This window comes from Peromyscus californicus, unplaced genomic scaffold (assembly GCF_007827085.1).
Source record: "Peromyscus californicus insignis strain IS unplaced genomic scaffold, ASM782708v3 Scaffold_13__1_contigs__length_99412109, whole genome shotgun sequence".
Classification (NCBI taxonomy): domain Eukaryota; kingdom Metazoa; phylum Chordata; class Mammalia; order Rodentia; family Cricetidae; genus Peromyscus; species Peromyscus californicus.
The window spans coordinates 93,265,222-93,278,409 of record NW_026294424.1 but is presented as its reverse complement, the minus strand read 5'-3'; the positions used below and the strand labels follow the sequence as shown (position 1 = coordinate 93,278,409).

At 39.2% G+C, this 13,188-nt stretch overlaps 1 protein-coding gene across 7 annotated transcripts in view; it reads right to left on the bottom strand.

Annotated features, from left to right (window-relative positions):
* Positions 1 to 13,188, bottom strand: part of Arhgap24 (Rho GTPase activating protein 24) — a 664,750-nt gene that overhangs the window by 22,003 nt on the left and 629,559 nt on the right. For all 7 annotated transcript variants that reach the window (XM_052735536.1, XM_052735534.1, XM_052735537.1 and 4 more), the window contains one exon: positions 6,979 to 7,186. In XM_052735536.1, coding sequence (XP_052591496.1) covers positions 6,979 to 7,186 — 208 coding nt within the window. The remainder of the gene's footprint in view (positions 1 to 6,978; positions 7,187 to 13,188) is intronic.

The window sequence follows — 13,188 nt, the reverse complement described above, 5'->3', positions numbered from 1 at the left end:
CAAATTCACACACACATACACAAACACACCTGCCCATATACAATTAAAAAGAAATCTTTAAAGAAAAAATTTGTTCAAAGTACTGATATTTGTTATGCCAAGGACAAAAGCAAAAAAAAAAAAAAAAGAAACTATATGTAAGACAATATTAAATAATGACAGCTATATGAAACTTCCTGAAGAGAGAGGAATTGAGTTAGCTGTCCCTTTGGGAAGGAACCAGGGTGAGGCAGGAGAAAACAGACACTGGGCACAGGAAATTATGACTAGCATGATAGGACATTCTGATGTGTGGTGAGGTAAATTTATTGAACTCATTTAATTTTTATCTTTAAAATAAGTTTAACTTCATGAAATAGCTTTCCCATCTGCAGTGCCCTCTACTTTGAAGATCACATGCTATAACTCAGATCAATAAGCCAAGAGCTCTCTGTTGCTTTCCAGAGGATTCAGTTTTAAAATTCTCTCTCGGCTCTGTCTTCTAACGTTCAGATTAAAAAAAAAAAAAAAAAAATCTCTGCTCAGGTATAGTCTTACTATTACTTTTTTGCCAAAACAATTAAAAAAAATAAGAATGAATGGGGAGACGAGAAGGAAGGATGAAGGAATCATGAACAGAGTATGTGGGTAGGCAGCTGGTACCCAGGACAGCAGCTGCTTTGTGGGACCCTTGGACAGAAGGTATGATGCCCTAGGCTGCACACGACCTTTGTCCTGTCCTGAGCGGTGTTGTCTGTTTGCAACTGTTTCACTGCTGAGCAGTTAGTGGTAGGCCAGTGACACCCACGTTGCCAAACTCTTGACCCCACCTCCCAGCACTCCCCAAATGCCGCCTTACAGCTGCCGCCATCTGGAGGACTTTGCAAACCACAGTAGATTTCTAATTTGATTTTACACTCCCCTTATTTGTGTTGCTTTTAAGTGGTAGGGGAGTTTAATACAAAATGTGATGCACTGGTTTGTTATCATTCCTAAGGGGCAAGGTTAAAAACAAGAATGCTTGGAAACTATGCTAACTATTTGTTTGTTTGCTGTTTTTAACTGCTGAGAACAACTCATCAAATACCGATTCGTTCAGGTCAGTGAGAAGATCTTTTCTCACAAAATCCATTCTTTCAAAGAGGCTGTAGGAATACGTCACACCTACAGAAACATAAAGCCACATGCTTTATGTTTACAAAGTGGTGTTCACAATGCTGTGTTGTAGAGCAAAGTTTCAAAAACCATGATTCCAATACTGTGTGTATCTAAATCCTGATGATCCCTATTTATAAGTCAGTGTTTACTGAAATTGTGTGCTATCTGTACCAAAAGATCACTTGAATTTTGAAATATCCATCTCCCCTTTATTCTTCTATATTCTAAACCTTATATAAAGTGTTATGAGCTAAATATAACTTTAATAATATTTAAATTAAAATTTTATAACATTTCATGGTGTCGAAATTTTAAATATTTTAACTGTGATTAGAAAAACCACTTTAAAAATCAAATGTCAGGACTTAACAGTAGAGTTTTGATGATTAGAGATTATTGGTGAAGAATAACTTTCCAGACCTTCTCTCCAGTTTTTAGTAAATATATCTTCACTGGTGAAGGTGAAAACTAAATCCTATTGACTCTGTTAAAAGCAATCATGAGCCGGGCGGTGGTGGCGCACGCCTTTAATCCCAGCACTCGGGAGGCAGAGCCAGGCGGATCTCTGTGAGTTCGAGGCCAGCCTGGGCTACCAAGTGAGTTCCAGGAAAGGCGCAAAGCTACACAGAGAAACCCTGTCTCGAAAAACCAAAAAAAAAAAAAAAAAAAAAAAAAAAAAAAAAAAAAAAAAGCAATCATGATTAAAAGACACAGAGAAAGATGTTTATTCATTTAGTTTTTAATATTAATTTTAATTTAATATCCTACACTAATGGTGAGTCTTGGTAGTCAACTGAATCTGGAAACAACTAAAGCACACGTTGCTCCCCTGTGAGGGATTTTCTCAGTCAGATTGTTTGAAGCAGGAAGAGCCATACTGAAATCTGAGTGAGTTCTGACAGAAGAGGGAAACTCTGCTTTTGCCTTCCTGCCTTTTGTCTTGCGGGTACATCCATCTACTTGTTGCTACAGCCTTCCTTCTCTGATCTTAGAAGCAACTTCTTCAGGATTCCAATGTAGACTGAATACAGCATTCTCCAGGAACCCTCCAGACATTCAGTGGGATCACTGAGACATCCAGCCTCAAGGACTGAACAACGACCATGTTTTCAGTTTCTCCAGTGTGACACAGCCTTTGTTGGACAACCCTGACCTCATTCTGTAAGAAAGTCTAATAAATCCCTTTAATATATATTCATTGTATCAGTTCTGTTCCTTTAGAGCACCCTAACTAACACATGATGAATTTCTGCAGCTTTCATTATGTTCTCTTATTTGTTGAATATTATGAGAAAGTTTTTCAAACACAAGCCTGTGTACAGGCATACACCCCTTTCCCTATTATTATTTTCTGCGTGTGTATGTGTGGGTTAAACTTGTCTAGATTAATTTCAAATAATACACATTCCCTAACAATTCTCTCCACCTCTTAATGCAATCTATTAAAACTTCTATATGTAAAATACCAAACCTAACCAGTTAACTTAAAGTGTAGATGGGGCAGAACACTCCACTTGGAGTGGTCGAGTGTTGTGTTCTGGAAAATAACCCTCCCATCTGTCTTAGAGTTTCTATTGCTGTGAAGAGATACCATGACCATGGCAACTCTTATAAAGAAAAATATTTAATTGGGCCTGGCTTATAGTTTCAAAGGTTTAGTCCATTATTATCATGATGGGACATGGTGGTGTGTAGGCAGACACAGGAAGTGGACTGAGATACTGGGCATAGCTTGAGTATATATATGAGACCTCAAAGCCCATCCCCACAGTGACACGCTTCCTCCAACAAGACCACTCCCACTCCATCAAAGCCACACCTCCCAATAGTGTCACTTCTTATGAGCTTACAGTTGCCAATTGCATTCAAACCCCCACACCATCCTTTTGACACTTGCGGGCTTTTGTCCCCCTGACAAGCAGCTCACAGTCATGCTTGGCCACAGACATATTGCTCCTGTTACTTCCTGCTCAGCTCACGGATCTAGGAATTCCTCCCCTCCTTCTAAAATCAGTTGCATCCAGAACTTTCCATATATAGGAATCATCATGCTCTCATCACTGTGCAGAAACTCTATATATTTGCTGTGCACTGATCATCTTCCACCACTGTAGATGAGAACTCCAGAAGAGGGTGGACCTTGTCTGCCGTGTCAACCTAGAACAATGTCTGAGACACAAGGCCCTCCAGAGTTACTTGGTGAATGAATGTTTCACATTGTCTCCCAAGAGGACTGTGGATAATTGATCCCATGTCTACATTTCCATGCCACAGCTTCTATCAAGAGGTAAATTCATTATTCTATATTCCCTTTAATCTGAGTATGGTAGGCCTTGACTTACTTTTGCCTAATAATATTCAGTGCATGTTACCCTGTCAGGTTGTGGGCTGAGTCCTTGTGGTTTCCACAAGACCCAAGCTGCCATGAAAAGAATCCCAACACTGGATAAAGGGTGAAGCCCCCAAGGATACAAGACTTCAGAGAGCAGATCAACCAGCCATCAGGGATTCTGGCCAGACCATTGTAGGCATCTAGTTTTATTTATTAAAGCTCTCATGGATACCACAGCTACACTAAATTGCAACCATTAACCTGGGGAATAGAAGTGGGATATCTCTGACAAACACTGCCCAAAAGGAAAATCTGAAGATGTTGGTGTTTTAACTCCCCAACCCCAAATCCAGCATGGTTTGTCATGTAGCGGTAGATACTGTGATCTATCCTGTTACCTCGAATTTGGTATAGCTTCAGTGAAATTCTGAGACCACAAAGGTGAATCCAAAATGTCATGTGTGGGTGGAGGAGCCCTGGATGAAATTTCTTTTTGTTTATTTGTTTGTTTTTGAGACAGGGTTTCTCTGTGTAACAGTTATGGCTGTCTTGGAACTCTTTTTGTAGACCAGACTGGCCTCGAACTCATAGAGATCCAACTGCTTCTGCCTCCCAAGTGCTGGGATTAAAGGTGTGCACCACCGCTACCTAGCTGGATAAAACTTGTAAAGACTTAATATCTCATAGATCCTTTTGGCAAAGCAAATCTTGTATTATATTTTCTCAGTGTGTTTATACATGATATGCTTCATACAATAACACAAACTTTGTATAAGATCATAGTTTATATAAAGGTTATACAATATTTCATTATACGTCAATAGTTGGTGAGAACTTGGAGACCATGTGTTATAGGGAATATTTATTCTTACAGATGTCCTAGATTATATAAAATATCATTCTAGACTCCCGTATTAGCAAAGATTTGCTATAAGAAACAGCAAAAGCTCAAAGCATTAGCTATTTTTTCTTTTTTTGCTGCAACAAAATGTCTAATGAATCCAAGTAGAGGAAGGATTTATTTATTTATTTATTTATTTATTTTGGTTCACAGTTCATTATGGACAGGATGGTATGGGCAGGAGCATGGAGAAGAGGGTCACATTCTGTCCACATTCACTGTCAGGAATTGATTTCTCCTTGGCATTTACACTGGGATCCCTGGCTGTGGAATGATGTCAACCACACTTAGGGTAACTCCTCTTCTTATCCCAGTTAACGTGATCTACAAACTCTCTCACCTACAAGTCCAGAGCTTGGTTTCCATGGTGATTCTAAATCACATTAGGGTGACAAATAATATTAGCCACCATATCATGGCAGTATTATTTTCTTAAATATGCTATAATCTTACCAGCATATATGTGTAAAGCCCATATAAAAACATTTGAAAGGGATGTGAAATTTATTATTGTCTTATGAAATTCATTGCAGAGGAAGTTACTTTTTCCATCATGTACATGTAACAGTCTACTACATCAGATTCCTCTGTAATTCAATGCTAAAAATGTACACTTCCTCCATCTGAGCTGCAATTTTTATGGTGTGGTTATAGCTCTCTGTAACTGCTGTTCATCTTCAGAGTATAGATGTAGACACAGACTGCCCTAGACACAGCATATGGAGAGTCTTGAAATCTGTCCTCGGATGCTAGTTTTGAAATCATTTATTTATCTTCATACTTAATATTTCTCTCTCAAAGGGCAAATGTAAAGTTTTATAAGTTATCTATAAAATCTTTGTAGAAAGGAAAGATTTAAATCAAATAACAGATCTTGATTTGTTTTTCCATTTGTTACTATGTGCTAATTTTGGGAAATGGAGATACATGCCTCCAAACACTCCTGCTTGCCATTATTTGGAGGTCATGGAAACTTTGGATGGGAAATCTTCTCATCATTGGGAATTTGCCCTTGAAAGGGACAGAAGACCTGGACTCATTCCTTCTCTCTCTATTGTGTCTCAGCCATGAGATGGACAGCTGTGCTCTGCCCTCCCCATCACCGCATGCTTCTTTTCTCAGGCATATGAGGCATCATCCCGTCACACACTGACATCTCCAAAGTGAGTGAGCCAAACCAGGCTTCTTTTGAAGTTTGTTTTCTCAGACATTGTTGTAGCAACAGAAACTTAAGGAAAGTGTGTTAACATGAAATCAGCATTTCCCACAAATTTTAAGATCTGCATAATATTTTTGTATCAAATGAACCGTTATTTCATTAATCATCTGTCGGGGAGAATAGATTTACTATTATAAAAATCAATAATAAACAATTTCGTATTTAAGGCTTCCTTCACATACCTATTTCACTTCTAGAAATAAAACTGTGGAAAGGAGAGACTTAAGAACATATCCTGCTTTTGCAGAGCACCAGAATTTGGTTTCCAGCACCCATGACGGGTGGCTTAAAACTGCATGTAACTCCATCAACAGGGGATCTTACATGCCCTTTGGGACTTCACATGAACCTGAACTCACATGTGTATATTCTCTTACACAGATACACATGAATATACATAATTAAAAATAAATCTTTAAAAAATAGTTATTGTTTAGAGACCTTAGCAAGTTCAATTATCTTAGGATGAGCATAACAAAGTGCGCTGTTGTTGACATTAGAGTTTATTCCCCAATGTGCTGCCAGCACTGTGATCATCCTTTGGACCTTTGGGGTATGACAGTAAAGGCTGCTGAATGTCGCAGTGAGTGGGTCCTGTGTTCTTGGTGTGAACACACTCTCAGTGACGCTTCCTTTACCACAGGCTTTAACATCGTCTTGTCTGTCTCTCCTGTGTCTAGTTGCACTCATGTGAGACTTTGGGGTACTGATAGAAGGTACTAGCAAGGAAACTCTGTCTTCAGATAGGTTGGAATAAAGGGGCATGTTTCTGCTTTCAGAATGTAAAAGTTTCTGCCATATAAAGTGAATGATATTAAGATAAAAGATGATTTTTCTATTAAATTTAAAGTGAAAGAAGGAGATCACTCACAAAATATCAACAGTGAAGTTCTCTTAAGGATATTTAATAGCTTCTTATCTGGAAGTTTGACTATTTTTCAAATTTCACGATACTGTACTTCTCCTTCTGGCTTTCTGAATACATTCCAGACCAAGGCAGAGCTATACATTCTTCAGTATAATATTATTATTGAAATTACATTGCCAACATCTTTATATCTACTTCTTACTTTTAAAAAATATCCCTTAACTGAAAGAAAAAAAAAACTTTTTAAAAGACAACAACAGATTTATCTTCCCAATACCAAAGGCTAATATAGTTTGAATTCTAGTACGGAGGTCAGCAGTGAGTAATAATGCTTGAAAATGAGGCAAAGTGCCACAATTGTTTCTTTGTTACTTAGTAAAATTAATCCAAAACTGTGCTGTCAAATTTATAATCTACTCTCTGCATGTCCTACCCCATCAACTCTTAGACACTCAGCCATGGCATCCCTTTGCCCAGTCTCTTGAGGGATGGTCAGTCAAGCCATGACCTGTCCAAAGTACCTGTCAAAGGAGGGCTTCTCTCCACAGTCGAATGCATCCTGAAGCTCCTTGACGAGGTTGGCCTGGCCAGGCAGTCGGAAAAGACCCTCTTCCTTCAGCCCCCGCTGTCGGATGAAGTCCACGCACTGCTCCACCAGCATGGGCGCCAGCCGGTTCCCGTATCTCTTTTCATATCGGACAGTGTCTTCCAGTTTCTGTCCAAATATACCTGGAAAAAGAAGAGATCACAGTAAAACTGAGATTCCTATTTTCTCCTCACTCATTGCTGTCTTCTTTTCAAACTCGTTGTAAAGGGCACGGGTTGAAACGGTCATGAGTATCTGATGTTTGCTCTTTCTCATTGGCATACAACCAAATGCACCTCATACACTTGTCCAGTGGATGGGGTTTCCCTCTGCCACCCCTTCCTGGGGTATTTATGCTTAGATAAAAGGTGAACTGGAAGCTCATACAAGTTTCATGGAAGGGGAAGGAAAGCAAATGCCATGTGTAAAGATTGTGTAAGCCCCAAGAAGAGTGGGGGGATATTCAGCAGTCATTAAGTCAAGGATTTAATAGTAACAACAGATGGCTCTGCTCCCAACTATTATATAATGTATTTATTTATGGACTCATAATGCAGAATCATCACATTCCAGGCAATAAAACATCTTACTTTTTTTTTTTAACATCTTACTATTAAAGAGAGTGTTAGCCTCATGGAAATGGTAGCAACATATAAAACAATTCTACACCTTGTATCATATCTACCACAAATGGAGTTCACACACTGATTTTAGGAAAACAGGATTAGCAAGTGACATTTTCAGGGGCAGTTGACATGGAAGCCCATGATAAGGTGATGCAGCTTCATTTGTTGAGTTTAGAATAAGCAGTTCCTGGATAATGGTGTGGCAAACACTGCTCAATAATTCAGCAACCATTCACACTCCTGTTTTCTCTTGACATTTCTACTTTAGAAGCCAGGAAATAAAATACCTCCCCCACTTCCCTTGCAGCAAGGCAGGCGCATCCTATACCACAGCCTGGGGAGAGCTGAAGAGCTGGAAGAGCTCTTGTGGATATTCGGTTTTCTTTGTGAGAAGAGTTCTAGCTAGATTTGTCAACTAACCCTTTCCTTCTTCCACCTTTTCTAATGAGGTGGAAGTGGGGAAGAATCAGGTACAGCTATCAAAAGGAAGGCAGCAGACACTGGGTAGCAGTGATAACTGATATTGACTACAGAGAAGCAAGGAATTACAACTCTCATGGAATCAAGAATTACCAATAATAACTAATGAAGTGGAGAACTACGATCGGACATAGAACTTACTCTCTAGACATTAAAGTCACCACTGGATTTTTAAAAATTAATATTAATCTGATACAGAAATGTAAAAGTATACATATTTGCATGGCACCATGTGATGTTTTAATACACGCACATACTATTTAATGTTTAAATAAAATGTATGCGGTTCTCGCCAATACTTGTTGTTCTTTAATTAAAACATTAAAGCCGTTCTTCTGGGGTTTATCCTTCCTTCTAGTTTTTTTTCTTCTTTCTTTCTTTCTACTTATTTATTTGTTTTTTTTTTTTTGAGACAGGGTTTCTCTGTGTAACTGTGGCTAACCTGGAACTCATTATGTAGCCCAGGCTGGCCTCAGTCTTGGAGGTCTGTCTGCCTCTGCCTCCCGAGTTCTGGGATTAAGGCGTGCACCGCCCCCCCACAGCTGATTCCGCGGTTTTTCTAGGTAGCTGTCACCTACACTCAACAGCATACCAGACATCTTGCTACTATCCAGCAATAATTCAGAATGTTTCATGGGCTTCTCTATCGCTTGCTCCTTCCAAGTTTTTTCAGCCTCTGGTATCCACCATTCTATTCTTGACCTCTAAGAGATCAACAGTTTCAGATTCTATACATGAATGATATCATATAACATTGGACTTCCTGTGTTGTTTTGTTTCAGTTAACATAATTATTTCCAGTTCCATCCATCTTTTTGCAAAGATGGATTTTTACCACATTTTTTGTATTAACTAGTTGATGGACATCAGTGGTTTTACTATGTTATATGGTACTACAATAAACATGGGCATGCTAATTTCTGCTGGATATATATATATATATATATACCAGTTATATATGTTTCATATATATATTTATATATATAACTGAAACATTACATGATTTATTTTTAACTTTTTGAGAAACCTCTGGATTATCACAATATCTATAAAAAAATATATCCACACCAACCTGTGTAAGGGCTATACTTTCCCTTCATTTTGGTCAGCATTTTTCTGGATTTTTGATACAACTATTCTTACTGGAGTGAAGTGATTATGGTTTTGCTTTGTATTTTCCTGAAGAATAATGAGATTGAGCCTTTTCACATATATCTATTGACAATTTAGTCATTTTTAGAACTATCTATATATGTATATACCACATTAAAAAAATCTAGCTGAGCTGTGGTGATGCATGCCTTTAATCCCAGCACTCAGGAGGCAGAACCAGGTGGATCTCTTTGAGTTGGAGGCCAGTCTGGTCTACAGTGCGAGATCCAGGACAGGCACCAAAGCTACACAGAGAAACCCTGTCTCAAAACAAACAAACAAACAAACAAACAAACAAACAAAATCTAGTTATTTGTTTTACAATGCAGTTTTCTGAGTGTGTGTATCCCTCTTTCAAAAATGTATAGCTTGCAAACATTTTCTCCCATTCTGCATTCTTGTCTTCTCACTCTGTTGTTTCTTTTCTACATAAAATCTTTATAGTTTGATGCAACTGCACTTTTCTGTCTTTTGGTTCTCTGTGCTTTAAACATCTTAGACAGAAAAAAATATTTCCATACCAATGTCCCTAAGTGTTTCCCTGCATTTTCTTCTTATAGTCTCACTATTTGGAGTACTAACTACATTTAAGTCTTCAATTCAATCTGTGACCATCTTTGTAGCTGGTGAAGTATAAGGATCTAGTTTCATTCTTTTGCATACTTGAATGTCCAATTTTGCCAGCCAATACCTTCTCTTTTTATTATTTTGGGCTTATTCTGAAGGTGGGTAGTGTAAACCTTTTGCTTTCTTTAAGGTACAAGATTTTGTTATTGTTTGTGGTGGTTTGGTATAAGCGTTAGAATTGGCTTCTTTTCAGTTCTGTGAGGAAACTGAATGGGTTGCATTAAACTGTGGATCACTTAGGTAGCATGGTCATTTTCATATTAATTCTGCTGATCCATGAACAGGTGCTATCAGTGTTTGATAGTTTCCATTGTGGAGCTCCTTTACCTCTTTGGTTACATTTATTGCTCACTACTTTACCTGTTTATGTCGTTACTCTATTACTGCTGTCAATGGAATACTATGTCCATCTTGAAGCCTGCTATCATTCCAGTCTTTGTAAGAGCAAGCTCTGACTACTAGGCTACAATTACTGGGCACAGGCTGAATGAGCAACAGAGAAGCTGAAGGTGAAATCCTGAACCTAATGACAGCAGCACCTTCCTCTAGGTAGTTTTCAAATATGAGAAAAACAACTCTCCATTTGTTTAAAGGGCCAATAAACCATTAGCCCCACATTTTCTATAAGTTACAACACAATAAACTTTTAACCCATTGGTGTGATCCCTTTGGAGATATTCTAAAGCTTTAAAACAAGATTTGCAGACTACTCATGAGTAGAAAATATGGTCTCTTTTTCTGTGGGTTTCTTTGAAAAACAAATGTTAAGTTTCATGCTTTGATGTTATCCTGTCAAAATTCAGAAAATAGTCTTTCAAGGCACTGCTAAGTCATTTAAATACATGTCAATATTGAAGAGTAAACTTTGTGTCTGAGGTTTTACTCTAGATATTAGATACATGGATACATCTTGATAAATGAACAACAGAAGCTTTCTCTCCAAATCCAGGAGAAACCCCAGGAAAGCTATTCCCACTCAACTCCTATGTACATGACAAATGTGAACCACACTCTTGGGATGGAGTTTTATTCAACAATAGAGTAAAATTATGTCTTCAAGTTCTTAGATTTAGGAGACGCTGAAGGGAGAGCTGGTCTACCTTGGATGTGTGTTACTTTGAGTTCTTTGAGCTTGCAGGCTTGTTTTATGTTAAAATAAGAATCTCCTTAGAAAGCATAGCAAGACATTTATGTTTATTACATATCATATACTAAGTCCTTGGCGTATCTTCTTTGTTTTCATAAGGTATGTAGAACAACTATTATATTCCCTATTCATGTGTGGGGAAATGGGCTCAGAGAAATTAAGTAACTTGTTCAGGTCAGAGCTCCAGTGACAGAAAGGAAGTGACCCCCTGTCCAGATCATTCTCTGTGAAATCTTTGCTCATCTCCAGGTATCAGTCATCCTCCCCTTTAGTCACACTTGTCGTGAGTCTTCATTTCTGATCAGTTAAAGTATCAGAATGTGAGCAAAGCAGCACACTTTCTGTGCCGGGCATTTTACCCGGCACTTGTCTACATTCTCTCATTTCATCTCACCGTTCCCGGGAGGCAGGCATCACCTCCACTGCTGCGCTCCAGATGACTTACCGAAGAAATTGTCAAAAGGTGACCAAACTAGTCAACAGTGAGGTCTGTTTGTTTACAGCTGAGGGATCTCAGAGTCACATGGGCTCTGTTTCTTATACAATGCTACTCCGTGTGGTTATTGCCAAATAGAGTGTGGGAAAGAAGTTCTCCATTTCCTATTCCCTGACCTCAGTCCATCTCACCACACTAGGGGGAAGGGGTTCAGAACACTGAGAATAAATAAGTCCGGTGAGATAATAGAACAAAAAGAAAAAAATAAAGACCTTTGACATTTCAGTGAGGATTTCCATCTCTGTTGCAAGAAACATATACACTTGCACAATAAGCCGTGTAAAGAGATAAAGCATGTAGACACTCCCATGTGATGTGTAATCCCTGTGGGGAAATGCTAGTTTTCTGCTGTGGAACTTGCAAAAGAGAATAAAGATTGTCAACAGGAGCAGACACCTCATTGGCAGCTCTGGAATAGATTGGACCTATCTTCTCTGGATTCCTGTGGTAGGTACGAGCTACCTCCTGCATAAGAATGAACTGCCTGAGAGAAATCACTGGAGGGAAAATGTACTATTACAGCAACAATAATCATAAACATTGTCTGATTTAAAATTTCCTTTGGGGGACAATTTCAAATATTAAAATTAACAAGAAAGAACCAAGTTCGTGCATGCCCTAGCATTATGGTGGGAAGGACCCATTAATTAGTAGATTATTAACAAGAATATTTTCTGTGTATGAGTCAAGCAGAGAGCCCCAGGGATGGTCATTTTAGAGTCCCAGTGAAGATTCACTCCCCAATAATACTGCCCTTTCTAATCTGGGTGATGCTAGTGTGCTCAGCTTATTCCCTGGAAGGCCACTGACGGCCTCATAAAGCCTCTCCCAGGAGCAGACTCTTCACTGGACTGAAAAAGCAAATCACACATATGAACTTATTCTCTGTGAGGAAGAAGGTGTGTCAACTGTGCTTTGAGACACCCTTCCCTCCTTCACATGGGGTTTCTATTCCTAGGATTGAGGAGCAGTTACCCACAGAGAGGATGTGATCAGATAAATATATTCAAACACCACCCTTCTTAAACCTTAGTTGGACTCCCTGTGTCCTGTCACATCCCACCTTCCCCCTTGATTCCCACCTCCTCAGTGTAACAAGCTCTGCTGCCACGCTCTGTCTACTTGTCCATGCATCGCCGTTCGACATCTGGCCCAGTCCCTGTACGAAATTTGCATTTTCCTACAGTTGTCAACACTTTCTGAGTTGCTACATTGTGGTCACTCTCCTCCTGGCCCTCTTCCTTCTCAGGATTCTAGCTTCTCGGACACCCCCATGTCCTCTGTGACCTTTCCCCAGCACAGTGGTTGTCTCATCTCTGTTCCCAGCTCTGTTCATTTTACCTGCTGTGTCTTCTCTATTGACCCGCTGTGGTCCCACAGACGCCAGCTCTTCCTAGGCTTCTATCTCATATTGGACTGTCTCAACGGGCTCTGCGATGTAAGAGCCTTTTTGACCCTTTTAACACCGATATCTCAAAACCCTTTCACATGACCCTCCCTCTCTTTCGAGACAGGGTCTTGCTATGAAACCCTGGCTAGACCTCAAACCTGTGGTCTTCTTACCTAACCCCTCCATACCAACCCACTCCTGACTAAAAGGGTGGCAAGTATGAACCA